The sequence below is a fragment of the Mytilus californianus genome, unplaced genomic scaffold (assembly GCF_021869535.1).
Source record: "Mytilus californianus isolate M0D057914Y unplaced genomic scaffold, xbMytCali1.0.p SCAF_1, whole genome shotgun sequence".
In the NCBI taxonomy this organism is placed as follows: domain Eukaryota; kingdom Metazoa; phylum Mollusca; class Bivalvia; order Mytilida; family Mytilidae; genus Mytilus; species Mytilus californianus.
This window is the reverse complement of record NW_026262581.1, coordinates 92,537,127-92,562,958: the sequence shown is the minus strand read 5'-3', so window position 1 is coordinate 92,562,958 and position 25,832 is coordinate 92,537,127. Positions and strand designations below refer to the sequence as shown.

At 32.0% G+C, this 25,832-nt stretch overlaps 2 protein-coding genes across 3 annotated transcripts; both read right to left on the bottom strand.

Annotated features, from left to right (window-relative positions):
* Positions 1-1,526: 1,526 nt before the first annotated feature.
* On the bottom strand, positions 1,527-5,732 carry LOC127726278 (uncharacterized). Its single transcript, XM_052233595.1, has 2 exons — positions 5,454-5,732; positions 1,527-3,728 (listed from the first exon to the last, which is right to left on the bottom strand). Exon 2 carries the CDS (start codon positions 3,708-3,710, stop codon positions 1,785-1,787), a length of 1,926 nt encoding a protein of 641 aa, XP_052089555.1. The 5' UTR covers positions 3,711-3,728; positions 5,454-5,732; the 3' UTR covers positions 1,527-1,784.
* Positions 5,733-5,842: 110 nt separating this feature from the next.
* LOC127726287 (opine dehydrogenase-like) lies at positions 5,843-14,221 on the bottom strand. 2 transcript variants are annotated; one of them, XM_052233607.1, is made up of 2 exons: positions 14,069-14,221; positions 5,843-7,526 (listed from the first exon to the last, which is right to left on the bottom strand). In XM_052233607.1, exon 2 carries the CDS (start codon positions 7,515-7,517, stop codon positions 6,303-6,305), a length of 1,215 nt encoding a protein of 404 aa, XP_052089567.1. In that variant the 5' UTR covers positions 7,518-7,526; positions 14,069-14,221; the 3' UTR covers positions 5,843-6,302. The 2 variants fall into 2 exon arrangements, with proteins under 2 accessions (XP_052089567.1, XP_052089576.1); XM_052233616.1 differs by lacking the exon at positions 14,069-14,221 and adding an exon at positions 12,385-12,481.
* Between the last annotated feature and the right edge of the window lie 11,611 nt (positions 14,222-25,832).

Genomic DNA, 25,832 nt, shown 5'->3' with positions numbered 1-25,832 from the left:
ATGGAGTTTTCCTTTAGAGATTGAAATGTCCAAATCCAGAAAAGGACAACTACTGCTGTTTATGTTAGATTTAGTTAAAGTAAGTTCTATTCGGTAAATTTCGGTAGTATATTTAGAGAACTCTGGATTATTTAACGAAAAAATATCATCTAGATAACGGAAGGTATTGTTGAATGTATCAACCAAATGTATCAATGACGTGTCTTTACTGAGTTTGGTCATAAACTGAGATTCATAGCAATACAGGAATAAATCTGCTATTAAAGGGGCGCAGTTAGTGCCCATAGGAATACCTACTACTTGTCGATACACTCTATCGCCGAAACGTACATATATGTTGTCCAGGAGAAAATTTAAAGCTTCAATCATATCTTCACATTTCCAGTAAGTGTATCTAGCATACTTTCCTTTTTCGTTACAGAAAAAGGCTTTAAACGAGTTACAGCAAATAAATTTGTAATGAGATTTTTCAAAAGACCATTTAATTAAATATGAAAACTTTTTCTTGATAAGATTGTGTGGAAGTGTAGTATAGAGAGTAGAAAAATCATGACTGTCAACAGAATTAAAAGGACCATCAAAAGCATGTATTTTGTCTAAAACCTCTAAAGAATTTTTAACACTCCAAAAATAATTAATACCATTATTTTCATAAGCTTTATTACAAAAGTTAATAACAAGTTCTTTGATAGTAGTAAGGGAGGTAGTTAGAAGCACGGATAGATTAGTAGTAGAACACTTACTAGATGCGGAGATGAAACGGAATTTAAATGGTTTTTTGTGCAATTTAGGTAACCAGTACATAGTAGGGACTTTCAAATGTTCGGAAGAGGCCATATGTCTGTTTTTCGGTAACATTGCAAAACTAACACCAACTTAAGAACCTGCCGTATGTGGAGAATCCTTGAATTTTCTGAATGTGATACTTGGGAGGTTTATTTCAACTTATTTTGTTGAATTGCTATTAAATAGGGGCTCAAATGAATGCAAATAACAAAAAAAAAATGTGCATGTTAAATGTTTGCTTCTCAGCAGTTTTATTAATCTTCCGGATACAGCTGATATGGGAACTCCCGTTCCCAAACATTTTCTGAATAAAGTGTCAAGAAGAGGGTCTTTTTTTCTGCATTTTTATCCACTTTCAACTGCCAAAGCATCAAAAATTTATTTCAGAAACAAAAACTATCATGTGCATATGCCACTGAATGACACTGCATTCTTGGAATCTCTAGTTTGCAATCATGACCCTCATATGGGCCTGGATTAATTGTTGTCATTCGTCAAACGAGGCTATTTAGCTTTCGCTAGCTAGTGCCAAAGAACGATTTTTCCCGTATCATTTTTTCACTCCTTTAGTTGTCCCGGTTATTGTCAAATTGAAAAAAAAATATATCGTTATCGTTTTTTGTCAGATTGTCAAACAATTAAGATCAATTAACCCTTTCCCATTAATCTAATAATTGATTGTCATTTGGAATGACTTGGGTTTGAAAAAAGTGAATTATGGCAAAGACAAATTCCTGGAATGACTATTTTTATATTTATTCAAGAATTCCAGTTACTATTATACTGTATGCAGATTGATTAAAAATATATATATACGAGGGACATTTATCATGGTTATATATTTATGTCTGTGCTAATGTACACATTTTCCCTTTTTAATATACTGGAAACAAAACAACATTAATATCTTCACATAGAATGAGAGTTGCCATTTTTGTTAAAGTTCAAGAGACCAAAGAAGTTTGAAAATTATACAAATCCTTTCATGAGGAAAACTCCTACTGTTGATGTCGAATGCCATCATTCAGATCATACAATTCCACAGTTTGGTTATTGTCACTTATAACTAAAATTTCATGTTCATTCTCGTTGTATGCAAGAGATGATGGTTCATGCAATTCATCCTTTTCAGTCAAAAAGTCAGAATGATATCTTCCATTTGGCCACAGCTTTTGCACATTACACGATTCAAACCCAGCCACGTAGACGAACCAATCAGAATCAACAACGATTCCCATTGGACACTTTAAGCCCTTGTTGCTGTAGGTAAACACTGGGATTCCAAACCATGCTATGCAATGAACGGCATGATCCATTGAGTCGGTATAATATATCTTACCCGCATTATCTGAGCAGACAAATGAGGCGCTCCCATCATGTTGTAAACGACGCAGTGTATACCCCAAAGCGTCGAGTAAACGCAACTTCTTATCTACACTTACAATTATTTGTCCTTTATATGATGTGATCCCTCCACAGAATCCCCCGACATCGTGAGCTTTTTCTTTTCGTAGGCTGTGTATGTTGACTATTTGAATTCCATTGTCTCCTATAGTTGCCACTGCACGACCCTCATCCAACATTGTAACATCCAGGGGTTCATAATTGAGGCTAATTTTATGCAGCATCTGCCCTTCTTTGTTGCATATAAAAATGTGTTTGTTAGTCTTGTCCATGAATAGCATACCATCATTTCTCAAAAATAATCCTCTCTGCATCTCTGTGCTACTTTTCCGCCCTAAGTTAGTTGCTTCAAATTTAGACTTTGCACTATAAATGGTTGGCTCAGGTTTACATCGACTAGACCCTCTCGTACTTGTCATTTTTCTGCCACCATCAGGAACAGTATCGCCTTTCTCTTGGTTAAGTGAATTCCCAATGTGTTGGTTTTGCTCACTATCGTTTTCTTGGCAAATTTTCTCATCTACTTTTATTTCCGTTCGGTTATTTGTGTCATTAGACACGTTGGTGCCTTTCAAACTTCCATCTTCTAAATCAATAACCGTGGACGTTTCAGTTGATTTCATGTCGTTTTTTGTACTTGCCCGATTTAAGCCCGCATTAACACCGGTGATTTCTACTTCCTCGTCCTTAACTTTACTAGAAATCTCATCCCATCCCTGTTTAGTTTTTATTGACACCTTCTCTAGACCTTGCTCTGTTTTACTTTCCTGTGTGATATTAACGGCTCCAATGCTCCTTGGAGAAACCCGACTTGATTCGCGAGTCAAGGCTTTCGTAAATTTACCAGAGCTTGGTCTCTGTATTGTGGATGACATTTCGCTCAAAGACACTTTGCCAACAAAGGATACTATTGACGCCTTGTCTGTTCTAATTGGGGTCCATCTAACATGCTTTATTTTTATTTCTTTAAAAATGTCATTTAAATATGAGTCCATATCATTATGTAATTTACTTAAGATCTTTACTACTGTAAACAGCATTTCTTCATCATCATTGCGCATGGCTAACTGTAGATCGTCTTCCCATTGGTCTAAAGTATAATTCCTTCTCTCCAGTTCTACTATTTTCTCTTCTACGCCCTTAATGCAGCGTTCATGCACAACATTGGTCAATTCTGCCTCCAGAGAATCAAAATACTCATTGATAGATTGCCGTGCAGTGAAAATATTTTGCTTAATTCTGTCATATTGTCGGCTTAAAGTAGCTATGTTGTCTTCAAGTTTGTCGGTTGTACCTGATAGTGATTCCTTTGCTTCCGTTATACGGGATACAAGGGCTTTTACAATGTCACCATCACTGATTGACTTGGATGCATTTTTAACAGTGTGGACTTCAGCACAAGATCCATGTATTTCAGTTTTGCAATTATCACAGAATACTGTATCGTGACTAGAACAATAATAACTCAAGAGCAATTTTGGATGCTCGATACAGTTGATAGGCGATATTACTCTCTCCATACTGGAATTAGTTTTCCCCTAAAATTGAAAATGATTGAAGAACAATGAGCGACTCACTGGATTAAAATTTCACCAATTTAATGCTTGATAACGTTTATACAAAATAATATCTTATAATCGTATTGTTCAGTGCTTAAATAAAACTTTCATTAAACCCGTAACATTTACTGCCGTTTTCAAATAAGGGTTACGTTGCTGACTTTCTGACATGTTTTTTTTTTGGTTATGTATTCGGATTACCGATCAACATTTGTGATGATGGCGGTTCAAAGTTTGTCGGGTTAATTTTAATTACCTTTGTATCTTACTGTTCTGTGTAGCTGCAACAGGTTTTCTTCTGTGAATGGTGATTTACACTTATATTTTCGGACATTTTTAGAATGAAAAAGTAAGGTAAACGTACACGAGACAGCAATTCATAATACAATTTCGCACACTGACACTACAAGGTTATCATACGGCTTAGTTAAAAGTGTACCCAACCCAATCTTATAATCTCGAATAGTGAACCAATGATACAACAGAAAAACACACCTACACATATATAGACATGTTCCACTTGTTGCAGCCACAATCCCGTCCTCTTCCTGGGTTGTAACAACACTGAATTTTTACTTTAAACTAGCAAAGCGATGGTTGTAACTAGTGGTGCAGAACTGCTTAATCTTCTGGAGCACCGGAGTTTATCGCTAGTTTTGCATTAAAAGGAAGTCGTGTTGCATTTTGCTTTAGTTTTCAGTGTTATACTTTGTATTATTTCGTTTGTCAATGTCTGTATTGTTTCTACCGGTAACAATCTTGTCTATCCTTTGTTCTGGAAAAGTGTTATATAAAGCTCTCACCTTCGGACATGTTTTGGGGTTAGATAATTATAGGTTATACGAATTTGGCAAACAGGAAGAAGAACACCGAAGTAATTGATAACGTGTCACATGTTATTGCATTACCAGATGAAGATTGGTGTCAAATGATCGAGAAGCTATATAAGGTGTAGTTGCTGAGAAAAAGTTCGACAGAAATGTGTTAAGTACAGACTGACGGACGGATAGATGTTAACCATATTTCCCCTCTTTTGGAGCGGTGGTATAAAAATAAAATTTGAAGAAAACATCAATTATTTTCCAAAGAAATGTACATTTTATGAAAAATAACAATTTCTTTTAACTTGGAGGACTCGAAAACACATCAGACGCGTTTCCAATCTTAAAATTTTATTTTATTGATGAAAAGCTATACAAATCTATTCATTTTATCAACACATTGCACGATATACAATTATGATGTTTTTAAGCTTTTCTATAGTAATTATTTATCATTAATAATTATCGGTTGTAAAGGATTTGGAATTCTTTGTAATTATAAGAATAAATGCATTGAGACATTTGGGTAGTATATTTGAACTAAAGTTGCGATAGGGTAAGTTGTTTTATAAAACTACGCCAAGAAAAGAATCTTCGAAATTTTCATTCTACAATACATTTATAGAAGCTAGCCTTGATCCTTTCAATCTCTATCTGTAAACTCTCAAGTTTATTAATTCAGCATTACTATACTCAAGTGTTCCATACTATGCGTTTAGAAAAAGGCATTCATTTTCATGATGTATTTTGTCTTTGTACACGAAAGTCGATTAAATGGTGGTATTTCTTCTTTTCACGTTTGCTGGTCAATGTTATTGATTTATATGCATGTATGTTGCCGTATGTATATATGTTTATGCTTATTTAATATATACTAACTTACCTTCAGTTAGCCTGTTGGTTTTGCATGGTTAGATTAAAAGTAATACTCTGTTATAAATCTAATTTTAAATTAGTTTATCTATTTAGAGCGGTGCTAAAAGTTTTTCTTCCGCAAAACAAGTAACTATAGCTGTGTGCATTTTGAAGGTATCTAGTTATTCAAGAAATATCAAGTCTGACTATTTTTATGAATTGAATTTTCATCAAAATAAATTTGTTATCGTCTTTGGAAATTAAGAATAATAAACATAAATAAGACAATTTTTGAAATTTTATCCGACCATTGTTGCCGGCAAACAATGGTTGTTACCCTTTCGCTTTGTCAACGATCTTGACATATCTTTCTTTCAAAACAAGTGAAGTGCGAAATAAAACAAAGACTGCAAAAAGTATTCTAAAATCAAACTTTAATAAAATATCTGATACAAGGGAGATAACTACAACATCCCAAGTATAACAAATAACAATCCGCAACTTATACATGTAGCACATAGAGGAAATATGAAAATAGCTCGGATATTAAACCATTACCATTGCAACTAAGAAAGTAATGCAGATTGGCTGATAATTACTTGTTTATCCTTTTACCATAAGCATAGTATTGCACAAACATTTTGCAATTATTAAATTCAAGAAAGAGGGAATTTGATGCTGATTTACATAAATAATTATACATGTAGTCTGTTAATGCTAAGATACTATAATCTATTGTAATAAAAATGTAATATGTTTTTGTATAGGGTAGCATAAACAAAAAATATGATACTGGTCATAAAATATATTACCTATAAAAAAATAAAATAAATTAATTAACATTATGGCACACGAAAACTTAACAATTCAATGGTCATTAAGTATCAAAAAGTTCATCGACTGTTTTTAGTCCATACGACTGAGGTGCTCTGGCTGTGTCAACATCTTTCCCTGAAAGCTTCGATCCCACGATGTACTCCTGGCCTAGTTTTTGTTGTGCCCATGCAATAATTTCATCCATGACGGGAGTATCTACTCCGGCAATTTCAGCAATGCCCTTCATTACAACAAGACCATATGGAATATCCTCGGTTGTGTATCGGTGATTGAAATTTGGAATGTAGCCCTCTTCAGTTTTAATCATGGGATGAACAAGTCCATCATACGCACTATTCGTTCTCATGGCCATCATTAGACAACTTTTGTCAGTTATTTGATCTGTATAGTAAGTTTTATACCAATCAAAAATATGTATTACTTGTGACATGTCTATGCCTTCTTTGAGTTCTTCCAACATTTTCCCAGTAGCTAACAATTCGTCACTGACTTTAGATAACAATCCTGCTTGTCTTTCATCTATACCTTGATAAAATAATGGTTCTTTCTGTAAAGGTTTTCCATCCCAGTCTCCCCATTTTCCGTATAGCATGGGAGGATGGACCATAGATTTTGCCATCAAGTTGATTGCAATGTAGTTCTGTATTTTTTCAATTATGGGTTTTTTACCAAGAATTTCCTGAATGGACTCGACTTCTGGAAAGGGTAATTTACACGACTTTCCTTTAATGTAGGATATACCTAAAGATTCTTTTGCCCCAAGGATTTGAGCGTGTCTACCGAATTCTAATATACGACACGCCCACGGCAGTGATTCTAATGATGCTATAGTACACGTGCTCGCTTTGTTACCTAGTATACTTCTACATTGAAATTCAAATCCAGCTTGCCCAGGAAGCCCAACAATCAGTGTATTCGGTTGAAGGTGTGGTGCTATAGCCGTAAAATATTGTGCATGAGCGAAAGCTGGAACGACAAGGAAAATGATTTGAACACCAGCCATCGCTATTTCTGAATCCTTCGTTATCAGGGTTGGCTTTGCAAATAGCTCTCGCTGGCTTCCATCTAGATCGGTTATTGTCAATTTTACATCGGAATCCTCCAACAGTTTTGTCCAACGTTCAGCCTCGTCTTGAAATAAAGTCAGAACATGTACCTCTGATTTTTTCTGTGAGGCAGCTAACGTGGATAAACAATGTGCACCATTTCCTCCCCCACAGACAAGTATTCTTTGTTTTAATGTGTTCGAAGACATGATTTACACCTGTAAGAAAATAAATTTTTACAATTATAATGTTACCTGACAGAACTGGAACAAATTTGGAATTCCTTTTGGCTCATCTGGTAAAAAGAAGCATGAGCAATTGCCAATTCGGCGTTTGTCTTCACCTGTCGTAAACTTCGTAAGTTGTCTTTCAATAAAATGCTTAGCCAATTGGGACACAATTATAATTGATGATCTGATCGTTTACAATTAAAGGTTAACTAACTTTCTCTAAACAAACACGGCTCCTGCGAGTCAAACTGAAAACAATGATTGTAATTCGAATGTAATTTTCAGAATTATATACATTTTACCTATCCACATAATGAAAGCATAAAGCTCTTATATTCCAAATACAGTGAAACAATAAAACTATGATTACAGCTATTAGGAGTTAAAAACTCACATCAAAATGATAAATTTGGTATAATACTATCTAAGAATCAGTCAAATGGAGAATGACATATCTTCAATTTTCCATCTGGCAATACTTTAATTTTGGATGTAACACGTCTTCTGATTTGCTGAAAGTGTTTTGTCTATCAGCTCATAGACATGATTTTGTCATGTGACCGCGACGTCATCAACGTTTTTATCATATTTACTCCTTTTTAGAATTAAATTATAAGAAATGTCTTTAATATTTTTTCTGTCTATTCGAAATAACATAAAAAATGTGGTTCACACTTTAAAATAACCCGCTACGCCGGTTATTCAGTGTGCACCATATTTTTTATGTTATTTCTTCCATGATAGACAGAAAAAATATTACAGTCATTCCTTAAATAACGCTGAAGACTATTACGATTTTTTGTTTATCAAATTTGGTGAAAACACCTATAAAAACAAATTTTGTGTTTTATGATCTAAAATGTATATAAGGAAAGGCGAATTCTTAATAAAAGTTACGGGTCTTGTGAATGATTAAAACCAAACAACTTGGGATGTATGACTTTCTGCGTTATTTCGCCAGTATATTTTAAAACCATATAGTGTGATTAAAAATATGTTTCTTAAAATGTATTTGTTGTTATGCAAATGTCTGTCAAAACTGTCGCAGTTATTTATAGTTCGAATTTTTCAAATATCAAAATATTCAATACGAAAAAAGGCAAATCAAGACTGATGACATTTCCATTTCTGTAATAGGAGGTCGACCCTAATTGTCAAACTGTAAAACTGAATTTTAAATGCATGAAATGAGAAAATTGAATATCTTTCAAACGGCGAGAGTCAAACTCTTAACTTGGATAACCATGTTTAAATACTAAGGATTTATAGTTTGATTAAAACTTTCACAAAATACATCTTGTTCAGGAACACAATCCCAATGTTTTCTTGAAGGGCATTTTCTATATTTTAATTGATATTTTCCGGGTGGCTTCATTTTCTGATATGTTATCTACTAGTATTACAGAGTTCATTAATAAATCACTACATGTAGCCTTTAAAACTTCTACACCAAACATATAAGTTTGCATATATGATGAAAAAAGAAGGTCTACATCTTCTAAGAGCCCTAAATATAAACCAATTGAACACTAACCACAATGGGTAAGCGGTAAAACTAATTACAAATAAAAAATGAAATCAGATAGAAAATGGTGAATAATTCCCATTTAATGTTTATTGGCGTTTATTTTGTTCGTTAAAGTACCTCCTTCGTCTGTATGTATGTTTTCAACATATAATTATTCATAGTGAATACACATTAAGATTTTGTTTTCAATTCTCAATTTACATACATAGATATAAGAAGATGTGGTATGAGTGTCAATGAGACAACCCTCCATCCAAGTCAAAATTTATAAAAGTAAACCATTATAGGTCAAAGTACGGTCTTCAACACGGAGCCTTGGCTCACACCGAACAGCAAGCTATAAAGGGCCCCAAAAATTACTAGTGTAAAACCATTCAAACGGGAAAACTAACGGTCTAATCTATATAAAAAACGGGAAACGAGAAACACTTATGAACCACATCAACAATCTATATATATATCAAAATTTGAGAAAGTTTTCATGTTTATCCAGAACTTCGTTCGACGAGTAACTCACTCTAATTAAAATATAGAACTCTGATTTCATTATCTCCATAATCCATAAGAGATAACGAAATCAGAGTTCTATATTTTAATTAGATTGATTAGTAGCTAGAAATACCATTTTGTCGACTTTTGTCATTTTACAGATTCTCTCTTATTTCTTATGTTTAAAATATTGAAAGTCCGATAAAATGGCCCAGATTCAAAAAATGAATAACGCTTTATTTTTTAAAACACTTTATTTTGTTATTGCTGAATGAAACTAAAAGACAACATGAATATGCCGTTGCTGGTTGACACAGTTTCCGAAGACACCACCCGCTAAGTAGCCAGTACTTCTGAACTGGTATTTACAGTAGAATACATAGTAAATTGAAAAGTAAACAGTAGTTTTTGGTTTTATTTTGAATCCTGATCGGGAATGGAATTTAACAAGGCTTAGGGTGTCAACTGTCCCTATAATTCTACATATGCTACTATGCATAGCTTAAATTATAAACCAATCATTCTTATACAGATTTATGCTTACCCTTATTTCCACTTACAACAGCTTCAAAATTAGTCCAATCTTATTAATTTATGAGAAGAATATCTACTGTAAAAATTTTATAACTTTGCTTAACTACTTTTTACAAAAATGCTAAAGTCCGACATGTTCAGCCTCAATTTTCTCGAAAACTAGCACGGTAACCAATGTTTTAGTAAGTGATATTTTAACAACTCGCCCAGACCTACAAGAAATTTCTAAATTATAGAATTGACAATACAATGTGAAACTTTTTCGGATCACCTTTACAGTTAACTAAGCTGGTTTCTTGAATTTGGTTCAAATTTTGCTTCGGTGTTGTGAGAGCTCTAAGAATGCAAAGGCTTATACCTGAAATTTCACAGGAGCCTAACACGTACTTGACAAAACCTCTTAATATCCGATGCATATCCAAGAAAACAAATTCCGTCAGTGTTACTCGCAACAGACTAATCAACAAACCAAATTTTACGAAGGTTAGTCATAAATGGGCAATTTTTCGTTGATATCATAAATTATTGAAAATGGCACAAAATAAAATTCCAACAATTATAGTGGAATATTAACTTACTTTTTTTAATAACAATTTTACTACCAATCGAGTAGTTTCCAGTATAACAAATCGTAAGATGCTTTCGTTTACTTTTTGTTCTACTGAAATCAACGAATGAGTAGCGAATCTTCTTTGAATGCTATTATTTTAACAAAATATGTTGTCATAATAACATACACAAAACCAAGTGTAGGACAGCGATTTCAATTGTTTTAGTTTCTTCTTTTTACCTGGAGCAATTTTTTGAAACGGTATCACACTGTTGCAGTTATTTATTAATAAAAGCCTGAAGAACCCGGCTTTTACATTCATATGTGTACCTTTTGCTACTTCGCTGATCGAAATCAAAAGTGAGACGGTTAATACCTAAAACAACTGAAAATACTGGAATCCCGCATATTCATGTGTCTGTCTCAATTCAGGAACCTCATGCATCAGTGGTTGTTTAATGCCGTGTCCTTATTTTGTTGTTTTATTTTTGTTATTTGGAGAATTGGGTGTTGATGGCAGATCTTTGGTAGTTTCTGTTTTAATCATTAACAAATGTATAGACTCGGGACGATTTAGAGCTTGACATATTGGTTAGACATCAGCCTATTGTTGAACTATATAGACATCAGCCTATTGTTGAACTATATAGACATCAGCCTATTGTTGAACTATATAGACATCAGCCTATTGTTGAACTATATAGACATCAGCCTATTGTTGAACTATACAGAAATCAGCCTATATAGCTACTGTTGAACTATATAGACATCAGCCTATTGTTGAACTATATAGACATCAGCCTATTGTTGAACTATATAGACATCAGCCTATTGTTGAACTATATAGACATCAGCCTATTGTTGAACTATATAGACATCAGCCTATTGTTGAACTATATAGACATCAGCCTATTGTTGAACTATATAGACATCAGCCTATTGTTGAACTATATAGACATCAGCCTATTGTTGAACTATATAGACATCAGCCTATTGTTGAACTATACAGAAATCAGCCTATATAGCTACTGTTGAACTATATAGACATCAGCCTATTGTTGAACTATATAGACATCAGCCTATTGTTGAACTATATAGACATCAGCCTATTGTTGAACTATATAGACATCAGCCTATTGTTGAACTATATAGACATCAGCCTATTGTTGAACTATATAGACATCAGCCTATTGTTGAACTATATAGACATCAGCCTATTGTTGAACTATATAGACATCAGCCTATTGTTGAACTATATAGACATCAGCCTATTGTTGAACTATACAGAAATCAGCCTATATAGCTACTGTTGAACTATATAGACATCAGCCTATTGTTGAACTATATAGACATCAGCCTATTGTTGAACTATATAGACATCAGCCTATTGTTGAACTATATGTTGCCCTCAAGATATCTTTTGATTTACGTAATTTGCGAATATTTAACACATTTTCAGGATAATAACAGAACCATATAATACTGTATTATATGTAAAATAACAATCGATAAGCTTATAGTACATTAAATTGTGTGAAAAAGGAAGAAGGTGAATAACTGTGACTGCTGTTGAAACCAGTATTTCTGAGAGTCAGACATTCATTGTGTCTAAGATAGATAAGCAGTTTAAACAGAGAATATAATAATTCTACTTTCGTTTTTGCTTCCAAAATGTCAACAGTCGTAATATGCAAGTGAACTGTAAGAGCTAAGTGCAAACATTTATTAAATAGAAATTTTCATACCTAAAAGAAATTAAATATACATCACATGTATGTCGACTTGGCAAGGATAAAACCACAAAACAGTTTGCTTTGTTGGTAGTTGAAGTTAAAGAACCACCTGGATAAAAAAAAATATTGAAAATAGTGAGGCCCGGGGAGGGGGGAATATGAGAATATGCTTAATTTGAAGATTGTCAATGACTTAGATTAGATAATAAGTTCTGTAAATTTCACCGTAAAAATATAATACTTCTGTTTATTACACTAATATAAAAAGGCCAATCATTAAATGAGAAACGGAAGTTATTATAAGTTAAGTACTGAACCATTTAAGAATGCCGCAACATTTGATTCTATGGTCAAAAGCATATATATATGATTTCTTTTATATCCTTCATATATAGAATATGAAAGTATTTTGAAATTCATAAATGATTTTTTTCATACAGACCCTTACCGAGTGAGATATAAATTCTATAGAGCGCACTATAACACGATAAGGGAGACACATCTCTATTGTAATCTATTGTAAAATGCATACAAATTATCTTCCGAAGTAAGGAAGTAAATGGTAATTATTAATCATATTACTTTTGTGTGCTGTTGTTTGTCTGTTGGTCTGTTTCTTTTTTAGCCATGGCGTTGCCAGTTTATTTTCGACTTGTGAGTTTGAATGTCCCTTTGGTATCTTTCGGTTCTCTTCTAACATCTACACTCATTATGCAACTGGTTGACAAAAATACTCATTTGTAGACTTTCATGAGGTGTATATCACAATTTCCACATTTTAAATTATTCTTACTAATGGACTATTACTGCAGTAGAACAGTGTAAGTGATTCAATAATCTTCAGAAGTTGATTATCAATCAATATGTGCGTTTCAGTGTAAACCAACAATATGCCTCAATAAATCAATGTGTTATCAGTTATGAACATACACATTGTTTTCAAGGAACTAAAATTGTTCACAATTTCCGTAACTTTAGTACATTTCCGTCTGGTTAGTAATATATCCCACAGATTTTTGTAAATGTACGCCGAAATATGATTACTATCGATTGCTAGAAGTTTTCCAAAGTGTCGTTTAACAACAGGGACAGTCTATATTAGTATAGACTGTCCCTGTTAACAATCATAAAACTTTTTCAATTTCTGATAAATTAAATAAAAATCTAAAAATACGTCGGGGGAAAAAACAGGAAAGATATAAAAAATACTTCCAGCCGACCCTTAACATGTTTGTAAAATCAATTTCTATATATACCCAAATAGAACTGTGAATATTTGTCTAATATATTATTCAGAAGTTTCTGTGTAGATACAATTTCAATAACATGTCTATAGAATAGTCGATTCCCATTTCTAGTGATCAATACGATAACCGATTAATTGATTAATCGTTGTTTGCTCAACGTCCAGTGGCAAATTAATAACCGACATTGTTCTGCTACAAAACTATAGCACAATAGACACCATCGAATGAATACACACATCAAAACACAATCATATAGTAGGATATTTAAAATTCTCATTGTTTTCTCTCCCTTATGAAAAATATTTTATAAGGTGTGTATATGCCTTGGTTTAAATGGACTAAACTATAAAAACATATCAAATGGCATTTCTTGTTTAAAAAATATACACTGTGTACAAATTAATAGATTATATATCATATCAATTACAAAATATACAGTAAATACTTACTTCACTTAATGAGAGGTATTATCGCACTTCAGTATTGCGCAAGTTTGAAGAGCAAGTCTTTATATACATCCGGGTGATATTTTAACCTTCTCGAACCTCTAATTTATTTCCTATTTTCTAAATGTTAAATAAATAATGAATTATCTTTTAACAGTTGCGCACTTCGAGATTTGGGGCGTTGATCTGTAATTTACCCCGTTTATTCGTTATTTTTTTTAGTTCTATTAAAATTAAATCACATGGAGAACAACAACAAAAAATTAACACTGGAAAATTAAAAAAATTTCTTTCCCTTATGTAATCATAAGTTGCTAGGTTCTGTTGAATATTCGTTTACATATTTTGGTTATGTCCTTATATCGTTCCTTTGATCCATTGACTCAGTCTTTTATCAAATTCAATTTCAAATTAAAATATTCAAATACTTTATTGGATAAAGCACATATGAAAGATTGAATATTGCGTAATCCAAGTGTACAACACATGATATATAACATGAGAAATAATGTAAATAAGATATTATATGTTATTCAGGTCTCAGACAGGGTATTTACTGTGACATTCCCGACTTAGAGTTTATATCCCATGAGCCGAAGGCGAAGGGGATATAAGGCTTAAGACGGGAATGTCACAGTATATACCCTGTCTGAGACTTGAATTACACATATATCAGTGGCGGATCCAGAAATTTTCACAAGTGGGGGCCCACTGACTGCCTAAGAGGGGGCCCACTCCAGTCATGCTTCAGTGATTCCCTATATAATCAACCAAATTTTTCCCACAAAATGGGGGGGGGGGGGGGGCGGGCCCCCTGCCCCCCCTAAATTCGCCTCTGTATATTACGGATTACCCCTGTCTTAATGTTTTTTTTTCCAGTGCAGGTATTTGTTAAACATTCACAATGCAGCATGTATATTCATTACATGTTTATTTTTTCTTAATATTTTGAGTAAGCCATTTAAATGCACCTTTTTTATCTTGACAATTTTTTTTTCCGTTAAGAAAATGTTTTCAGTAAAGTTTTTAGATTTCATGTTTTGTGTTTGTATGTGTGTGTGTGGCTTTGTTATTTACAACACATATATTGAAAAACCCAACCTGATTTGTTCCGCATACGTGAAGGATTTTGTAATTTGCTGTAGAAATAATTTTATGTAATAATTTATAATAACACTTTAAAACATTAGATTTAAGTATTTGAAGTGTAAATTGCGTGATTTTGTATTAAAAATGTATTATTGACGGATGCACGTCATTGTTTTCCCTCTGTGAGCCTCTGACATTCCTTAGTGTATAATAAGAATAAGAATAAGAATATTTATTATTCCAATCAAGGGCCCTTGATGGGCAGCATAACATGTACACATAAAACAATACATCATGATTTGTAACAGAAAAACATTTTTATATATTAAAATGAAACATTAAAAAGTTCAGACAGATGTTATTATCTTCATTCTATAAAAATCACATACATTTAATTCCAGGCAGGATCAGAACTATAAAATCATTACAATTATCATTGTTATTGCATACATTAATTAACATTTCGTCTAACATCTAGACATGTAATAATATAGCTCCCTAAATATTTAAATATAGATAAATTTTCAGTGGTAAATAACCAAACAAATTTTGCCTCATTTGAAAGATATATAAAATTGGGACAGATACAGTTTATTTCCTTGAAAAATATCTCCCTATCATTATTGTATGCTGGACAACTAGTAATAAAATGTTGTTCATCTTCAACCAGATTTAGAGTACATTTCTTACAAAGCCTTTGGTCTCTTTCTATATATAAAGTTTTATAACTGTCTCTATCTATTTTGAGATCATGTGCACTGATTCTGATTTTACATATGGCACTTCTCAACTGAAAATTGTTTAAAGATAGATACATTTCTTTCGAAAAACAAGTTTTAAGTTTGAAATAAGTATCTAATTTACTACTCTTTGTATCTTTTCTTTTTGTGTTCTAAAATTTTACAAAACTATTACAAAGTTTTTGCTTAACTGACTTGATAAAAAAGTTGAGCTTTACCTCCAAATTATGAATATTCAGCTTTTTAAAAATGTAATGTATGGATGAATACCAGCCTTCAATATTATTATTAAAAATGTTTTTGTTACACATATAGGTATCATACAGTAAACCATCTTTCATATTTTTTTATTCTAAACCAATATTTCAGCATTGATAATACAACTGAAAAATATAAAGGGAATCTACCAAGCTCTCCTAGCACAGCTAGGTCAGAAGACTTTTTTTTTACACCTAATATATACTTCATATATCTTAAATTGGGTTTATCTAAAAAATCATTCATATAAATGTGCTGTAATAAATATTCACTTTCTTTCTGGCATGCTGCAGAGCTAGTTTTAAACATACCTGTAATTTCACTGCCATACATTAAAATGGGTTTTATTGTATGGTCATATATATGTAATAGAGTAGAAATACTTGGATTGGAAGATGATAAAGATCTTTGCAATTTGAATACAGCTTTTAGTGATTTTTTGTATAATTCTTCCTTTCCTTGCTTAAAAAGTCCACTAGATATAAATTTTAAACCTAAATACTTATAATTGTTAACACATTCTATTGTATCTTTTTCGAAATAAAAATATTCTTTTAAAAGTTTACCAGGTTTGTTAAATATAATAACTTTGGTTTTAGATAGATTGACCTCTAAACACCATTTAGTACAAAATTTGGATAAACCATCAAGTCGTTTTTGAAGACCTGCCTTGGAACTAGAAAAAAAAACTTATATAGCTTTTGACTACGTTAATAGTAACAGGTGTTATGATGACATTTTTGAGGTTCTAAATAGGGATAAAAACGTCGTATATACCCCGGCAGTTTCCAGAATATATACTGACATCTCCGTGTTGTTATCCAATCACAAAACTCGACACATTTGTAATCCGTAATATAAAGCATAATGCATAACGTGAGAAAATCAATGACAATGAATGATATGACATATATCATATATATATAACTAAAAGTCTCTTTTATATTTTGTATAGTACATAACTTATGGTAGACCAACTGATAAACGTCATTGTGAACTTCAAAAGCTTGTCTCAAATAATTGCATATGTTTTTGGATTTAGCCAAATTATTTGGATTAAGTAAATAGATTACTGATTTGATATCATCATCTTTAATCAAATTTTGAAAAATAGTAAACTTCTCTCGAAATTTTTTTTATATAGGGGACAATATAAAAGGAAGTGTACTTCATCTTCTACTTTATCTCCGCAGGATCTGCAGAATCTTTCCGTTGCTAAAGTGTTTTGTTTACTGTGTCTCCCAGTTTCAATGGCAAGTGAATGTGCTCTTATTCTAATTTTTGTGAGAAGTGATCGCTCATATTTTGGTATTAGAGGCTTAGGTAAGCTTTTAAGTCAAATGATCAGCAAATCATTGTGTCATAAATGAACAATCAGCAAATTTTACTATAAAATCTGAGTTAACCTGTGTTATTAGATTTAATATGCTCAAGTTGATTTAATATCTTGCATTTATAAAAGTTTTTTAATGCATCATCAAACGCTATATATATGATACCTGAAGTGAATCCAAATTAAGTAACCTTTTTAGTTTATATAATGATTCCAGCAAGAGCTCTTCTGCGAATACAAATGTTTATCTTCTATGAATGAAGATCTTAATAGATCAATTTTTGTGTCGTTACCAACTTCAATGTCAGTTAACCTAACATAATATTTAAACATTAATTCATATGATATAGAATATAATGGATAAAGCTCCAGTTCTGTACGTAAAGCTAGGTTGGAAGCCTTACCATGGACACCAACAATATTTTTCATAATCATATTCTGAACCTTTTCAAATGGAAGTTTATCTGCAGTGAATAGCAAGCCGTTTTACTATTTATTCTAACTTCAAGATATCTAATAAACTTTATAAGATATCTCATATAGTTTATAAGATATCTTAAATAGTTCATAAGATATCTTATATACTTTATAAGGTATCTTATATAGTTTTTAAGATATCTTATATAGTTTATAAGATACTAATATAATTCATAAGATACCTCATATACTTTTCTTTATAAGATATCTTATAAATTATATGAGATATCTTATAAACTATATGAGATATCTTCTAAACTATATAATATATCTTATAAAATATATGAGATATCTTATAAAGTATATAAGATAGCTTATATAAAAAAATATTTATAAGATATCTTATAAACTTTATAAGATATCTTATTTACTTTATGAGATATCATATATATTATATGAGATATCTTATATAATATATAAGATATCTTATATATAATCTAATTTTTATAACATATCGTATAAGTTATATGAATTATCTTATATACTTTATTAGATATCTTCGTAAGTTTATAAGATATCTTCTAAAGTATATAAGATATCTTTTAAAGTATATAAGATATCTTATAAAGAATATAATTTATCTTATAAAGTATATGATTTATCTTATAAAGTTTAAAAGATATCTAATAAAAAAAATTATATGTGATATCTTATAAAAAAAATTATATGAGATATCTTATAAATTATATAAGATATCTTATTTTCTTAATTCACTCTGTTCAATCGAAAATAAATCATTTATGTACACTTGGCTTCTAATTTTCTGATGACACCCTAATACCAACCACGAAAAAATAAAACGTATGTCTCAAATATTTGCAATGAAATTATTTCTGTATCAAACATTATAGAGACTGTCATGTGCGGTGACCATCTTCGAAATTTATTATACACATAAAACACAACAAGACAAATGTCCTCATTAGTATTCACCACAAATGACATCAGTTATTTCAAATAACATACAATCTACAAAAGAGAAGCGCATTATTAAAATATGAACACTACATATATAATGCACGAACTGTTATACTGAAGATTAATCTTACTATACACAATTACGTATTACTGGTTAGATGGTCTCCGCCCTTGTCGATAACTTTTCTCGTGCACGCACGACTTTAAATACTAACGGAACTTCTTACTCTATTGTTATTACAATTAGCCCGCTTCCTATACTCGAAAATTCATACGCCTGCCGTACATAAATATATTTATAAATTATATAAGATATCTCATATAATATATAAGATATCTGAGATATCTTATATATTATATGAGATATCTTGAAGTTAGAATAAATAGTAAAACGGCTTCCCTTAGCAGTGCCTAGGTTTATATTAAAATCTGAGATCCAAATTTCAGATCCACAAGTCATTATAGGTGAAATTAACGAGTTGAAAAGTCTCATCCATTTTTCACTGCAAAACAATCAGAATATGATAATTTTGATTGTAAGGCAAAATATGCCTTGCGTGCTTTATCAGCAAGATTTTCAGCTGCTATATTTAGTTTATCCTTTAATATTGTTGAAGACAATACCTATGTACTTGTATTTTGTAGCTGATTCTAATGGTTGTGGACCAAAAAAAAACAAACAATTTCTGTCTATTAGAGATCTATTTTTGCTTTTAGATAAAATCATAATCTTAGTTTTTTTGGTGTTCACGCTAAGACCCCAATCAACACAGAAGGACTGTAAGGCATCCACACAATCCTGCAAGGCAGTTAATGTCTCTGAAATTAATACCAAATCATCTGCTTAAAGAAGATGATTAAGATTTATTTGATTCAGATTAAATGGATCAGTTAAAATGGGGTTAAAATAGGAAACCTATGTCATCAACAAACATATTGAATAGGGTAGGGCTAAGGCTACCCCCCTGTTTGACCCCTAAATCAGCCTGGAACGATTCACTTATGAAATCATCTGTTTTACTATGATATTATTACGTGAGTATTTCTGTATTGGCCTTGTTATTGGTCCGAGGCTTGCTGTATTGGCCTGAGGCGAAGCCGAAGGCCAATACAGCTGGCCGAGGACCAATAACAAGGCCAATACAGAAATACTCACGTAATAGTATCTTTATTAATTAACTACAGTGTTACAATATTTTTTTTATTTCATTTCACAAGAGATAAACATTTTTACCTTGAAGTGGAACTATCCAAATCTCAGTTTCTTTTTATAAGATGCTCTATCTAATGATCTGGTGTCGTTTCTAGGTGTCTTCAGCATTTTCTCATCTGATGAATTTTTCTACCCTTTCCAGTCACTATAAAGTGTTACAATTTAAATTTAGACACAACACATAAATAGTAATTGGAAAGGTACGGCCATTGCATGTGTTATGCAGAAACAAACTGAAAAAATAATGTAGGAGTTGAAAATGATACAACTATCCATAAGCCAACTGACCAAAGAACGAAGATTTGCACAATTACAGGTCACCCTTCCAGAATGCATATGCCTGGTTCGGGAATAAAATAAATGACAGTTTACAAAACATGAGAAGCGAAAGTAAACAGTAAATCGATTTGTACCAGAGGTCGACAAGAAATGAACTTTGTGATAATCTACTCGTTTCCCAAACCTGAAATAATTCCATCGTCTGCTTTCAAAATGCTTTTTAAATGAATGTGACCGTCTTAAGCCTGAAAGATATGCCATACTGAACGTTTCAGCATGTTTATGGTGAGTAAATGAAAACTGCGTCCTCCAAACAACTGTTTACTTTCAGTTTGTGTTTATCGTGACTTTCGATCTAAAAACTAGAGACGTTCCGAAATCCTGTATTGGCCATATCAGAACTCGGCCAATACAGAAAAAAAATCTATATTGGCCGAGTTATTCTGTATTGGCCGAGTTGACACCTTTATATTGCATAGGCAGTTTTCATCATATTAAGTCCAATAACAGTGTAGTTAATTAATAAAGCAATATAATGTATTACTATACATATGTTTTATTTTAAAAGTCATAAAATTTGCTTCCTATTCCCTTTTTGAGCAATTTATGCAGTAATGCCTTCCTTACAGCAATATCGAATGCCTTTTTGAAGTCCACAAAGCAGATGTAAACTTTACATTGTAAAGATTTGTCTTACATTTATTCAAATATTTATTTATTAAAGTTTTAAGAATGAATATGAGGTCACTTGTTCTATATCCTTCTCTAAAACAACACTGATTGACACTGAGTAAATCTTTTGACTCTATGAATATGGTCAATCTCTTTTGCAGCAGAAGGGTAAATACTTCACCTTTGCAACTTGAAACACATATACCTCTATAGTTATTACAATAGTTAAGATTACCTGATTTTTAAAAATTGAAGAACTATACGAAAGATTCCATATTTTTGGAAATTTCCCAATTTTTAATATTTTATTAAATAGTTTTACAATAACAAGAACCATAGAAGAGGCAATATATTTAATAAACTCATTCAGTATCAAGTCAGGATCACCAGACTTTTTTTCAGTTTATTGATACCTTTTTTAACTTCATTACAAGTAAATGGGTAATCCAGAAAACAATGGGTGTTTTTGTGTTTTCAAATTCACTAGAAAATTTAAGTTCTAAATCTGAGTTTAACAAAGATTTGTAATGTTCAATCCATTCCTACTTTGATATGGGGCTGGATGCCTATGGATTGTTATTTGTAAGACTGTTTATTGATTTCCAAAAGGACTTCGAGTCTTTACAGTCTAGACTATTAATTTGACTAATAAAATTCCTATCAAGGAGGTTATATCCTCCTTGATTATATCCAAATGGGAATCCAAGCTAGCTGATATTTCACAATATTTCTAATCCATTTTTTGAATGGAGAAACAAAAACTCTCATTGTCAGTATGAAGATTTGATTGAGATTTTGGTATTATAATTCTTTTATTATTTTTTTTAAAACTGAACTACATGACAAAAGAAACGATAGACTTTTTAAAGCGATCATTTGTTATAAAAATAAGAAGATGTGGTATGATTGCCAATGAGACAATTATATAACAGACACCCAATGACGTAGTTGTTAGAAACTATAGTCTAGATCACAGTACGGCCTTGAACAATGAGCATTGCGAGCTAAAAAAGGCATGATGAAAAAAAAAAAAAACAGACGAGAAAACCGACGACCCGGATTTATGTACAAAACAATAAACGAGAAACAAATATGATATTCATCAATAAACGACATCCACTGAAACACAGGCCCCTTCCTGCCTTAGGACAGGCATACACAGAAATAGCTGCGGAACCGTAGCTCTTATGGTCCTTTTGATTTTTTTTTTGCATTTTCGGACCATAGAGTACCATTTAGTCCGCAAATGCAAAAAAAATATCCCAAAGAACAATAAGGTAGCAATCCACAGTTAGATGTGTGGTTTCGCTTTTTGGCCACGGTAGATTTTTCAAATATAAATGGTAGTGTGCAATAAAATTCATTTTTGGATAGCTGAAGATTAGTATAGCCTTCACATTGGGTTTATATGAATATGAATATTGTGTAATGTATGTATTATGTTTTTTTTTATTAATGTTTTCTGTATGACAGTCCGTATTTTCATATCCATACCAGACATTGATCCAAAATTTATTTTATTCGGTAATGTTTTTTTTCCACCTTTTTGTCTCACGATTTTTTTGATTCCATTTTACGAAAAAATGAGGCGAAACTCAAGGCACCCAATTTTTATTGGTCATGTGATAGATTAATTTCAATAGTTTAAGAAAAGGTATCAAGGGGATTGAAATTCTACTTTGAACCAGATTTTTGGGGAACATGCGACATTTCATGCCCCTTTTTGTTGTGTAACAGCTCAACATAAGAACAAAATGTAAAAATCAGTTGAAAAAGAGAGACAGAAGAAACCAAACGGATAGTCAAACTTATGAAAAGAACTCATCAGATCGATACAAAGCACAAAAGCAAATAACAAAAAAAGCCCAGCATAGTTAATTATCTTTTAGAGATGTCAAAAATTATTATTTTAGTTGTGAATAAAAAGTAGGCTACAATGAAAGATCTGTGCTTAAATTGTTTTCAATTTGCTTAAAAAAATGAAAACTGCTAAGATCATTTCAGAAAAGAATGATATGGTATATATCATTTTCAAAAACAATCGGCACACTAAATGATCGCTAATAATATAAATGAAATGTTTTAAGCCATGATGATACAATTATGGTGTATTTGCTACTTAAGCTTGTAATCACTTTTGTGTTAGGTATATCATATATTAACTTGTACACATTGTATAGTCTTTCAAGCATAATAACCGATTACGAAAATTTTGACAAAGGCCGGATAGACGGACGGGCGAATAATACACTAACTGTATCACTATTTTCGCAGATAATCGACTTTTCAGCTTACCTAGATTGTCACAGCAGCTGTTGTTAAAGAATATGGCGTAATTCAACACGTTTTACTAAAATCTAACCTACGTTACAGTTCTTTCTCGACAGAAGACAAAATGCTAAGAACATTCAGTGTCATTGAAAGTAGCCATGACGACGTCAATGACACAATAATGCATGGCGTTGTAATAAAACTTATTAAAGGTACTAGGCTTATAATTTTGTATGCCAGACGCACGTTTCGTCTATAAAAGACTCATCAGTGACGCTCGAATAAAAAAGGATGAGGACCGAAAAATCCGAAACGTTTTGCCAAATACACCTAAGGTATAAAAATTAGAATATGTGGTATGATTGCCAATGAGACAACTCTCCGACCAAAATGACGTAAAAGTTAACATCTATAGGTCACCATACGGCCTTCAACAATGAGCAAAATTCATACATCATAGTAAGCTATAAAAGGCCCCGAAATGACAAATGTAAAACAATTCAAACGAGAAAACTTACTGCCTGATTAATGTACAAAACAAATATGATATACAGCAACACACGACAACCACTGAATTACAGGCTCCTGACTTGGGACAGGCACAAACAGAATGTAATCTATTCATGGCGGTAGAAAATCCTTAATTTTTTCTAACAACTTCAAGTTTTGCAAATTGTTTATTTAAATATATGACTATATTAATGTAAGTTAAGAAATTTTATTTCTATACGGTAGAGTATTACAGCAAAAATTAAAAAAGTACCAAAACTATATAACGCATTTGCATATTTGTAAACTGATCTAAAGGTCTACTCCCGAATATACTGGATTTGGAACAGTGATTTAAACTGATAAATAAAGAGATTGGGGATGTTTTGTGTAAAGAATTCTACAAAACAACTGTAAATTGGTAATATCTGTATTTGCTGTAGTCTGTTCTAGTGCTTAGTGTTTGAAACTGGTGATTACTGGTGTACCTTGTTTTTTGGTTGACTAAGGGACAAGATTAAGGTATTGGTCTATTGCTTCAAGATTGTGTGTAATTTCATACATCATTTCTCCTCGGTTAATGTAATGTTATTTGTTGGTGATCTACCATGCAGCCCTATGCCTTCTCTTTACTTTTCTTTTTTTATTTTAGTTTTAAGATTTTGATTGTTTGGGGACCATACTGATAAACAATATTCTTAAGTTTAGATTCTAAACTAGATTTCACCACATACTATAGTATTCATAATTTCGTTATCTGATAGATTGCACCATATACTAGTATTTATAATTTTGTTATCTGATACATTGCACCATATACTAGTATTTATAATGTTGCTATCTGATAGATGGCACCATATACTAGTATTTATAATGTTGTTACCTGATAGATTGCACCATATACCAGTATTTATACCTGATACAATGGTGCAGAAAACCATCTTTTTGTCTCAAATGGAGTCGGTCATAACAATACGAGGTCATTCTTTTGCGACAGTGGTCACTACCGGTAATTATCAGGGCTATTACTGTGTATCAATAATCTCAATATTAGATAACTGAAAGCTAGCCCGGCACAACACGGGACAAAATGATCGACAAAGCTTCGTATTTCCCCAGTTTCTAAGCCTCAACCGTATATTATGTCAAGTCAATACACAAATATTATTTATGAATCGCTTCATAAGATGGAATGCAGTTCCTAATAAGTCAACTTATAACGTAGTTTATTGTTTTGTAACGATTTTGTACTCGCCTAAAATATGTACAAATCAAAGGAGACAATTTGAAGCAGGCTTGTTTTTTGTTAACGTCCAATGGTAAATGTTTCATAGACATTTCAGCTGAAATAATATTTAATAAAACTAAATTCTAGTATATAAATGTATAAACAATGGTTGTTTTCTTATTTTTGTGGGTTTTAAAAATTTCCACGCTTCATGATCAAATGTATATTTAAATAAAGACTGTGTTGCCCGCTAGATATTTTTTTGTTTGTTTGTGTCGTTTTGTTGCTGTATCATTGATGTATACACCACAACTCATCTTATTCCTGTGTCGTTTGGTTGCTGAATCATTGATGTATACACCACAACTCATCTTTCTCCTGTGTCGTTTGGTTGCTGTATCATTGATGCATACACCACAACTCATCTTACTCCTGTGTCGTTTGGTTGTTGTATCATTGATGTATACACCACAACTCATCTTACTCCTGTGTCGTTTGGTTGCTGTATCATTGATGTATACACCACAACTCATCTTTCTCCTGAGTCGTTTGGTTGTTGTATCGTTGATGTATACACCACAACTAATCTTACTCCTGTGTCGTTTTGTTGCTGTTTCGTTGGTGTATACACCACAACTCATCTTACTCCCGTGTCGTTTGGTTGTTGTATCATTGATGTATACACCACAACTCATCTTACTCCCGTGTCGTTTGGTTGTTGTATCATTGATGTATACACCACAACTCATCTTACTCCTGTGTCGTTTTGTTGCTGTTTCATTGATGTAAACACCACAACT

Excerpts from the sequence above, each read along its gene's own strand:
- LOC127726287 (XM_052233607.1), bottom strand. The coding sequence starts at position 7,517 with ATGTCTTCGAACACATTAAAACAAAGAATACTTGTCTGTGGGGGAGGA.
- LOC127726278 (XM_052233595.1), bottom strand. The coding sequence starts at position 3,710 with ATGGAGAGAGTAATATCGCCTATCAACTGTATCGAGCATCCAAAATTG.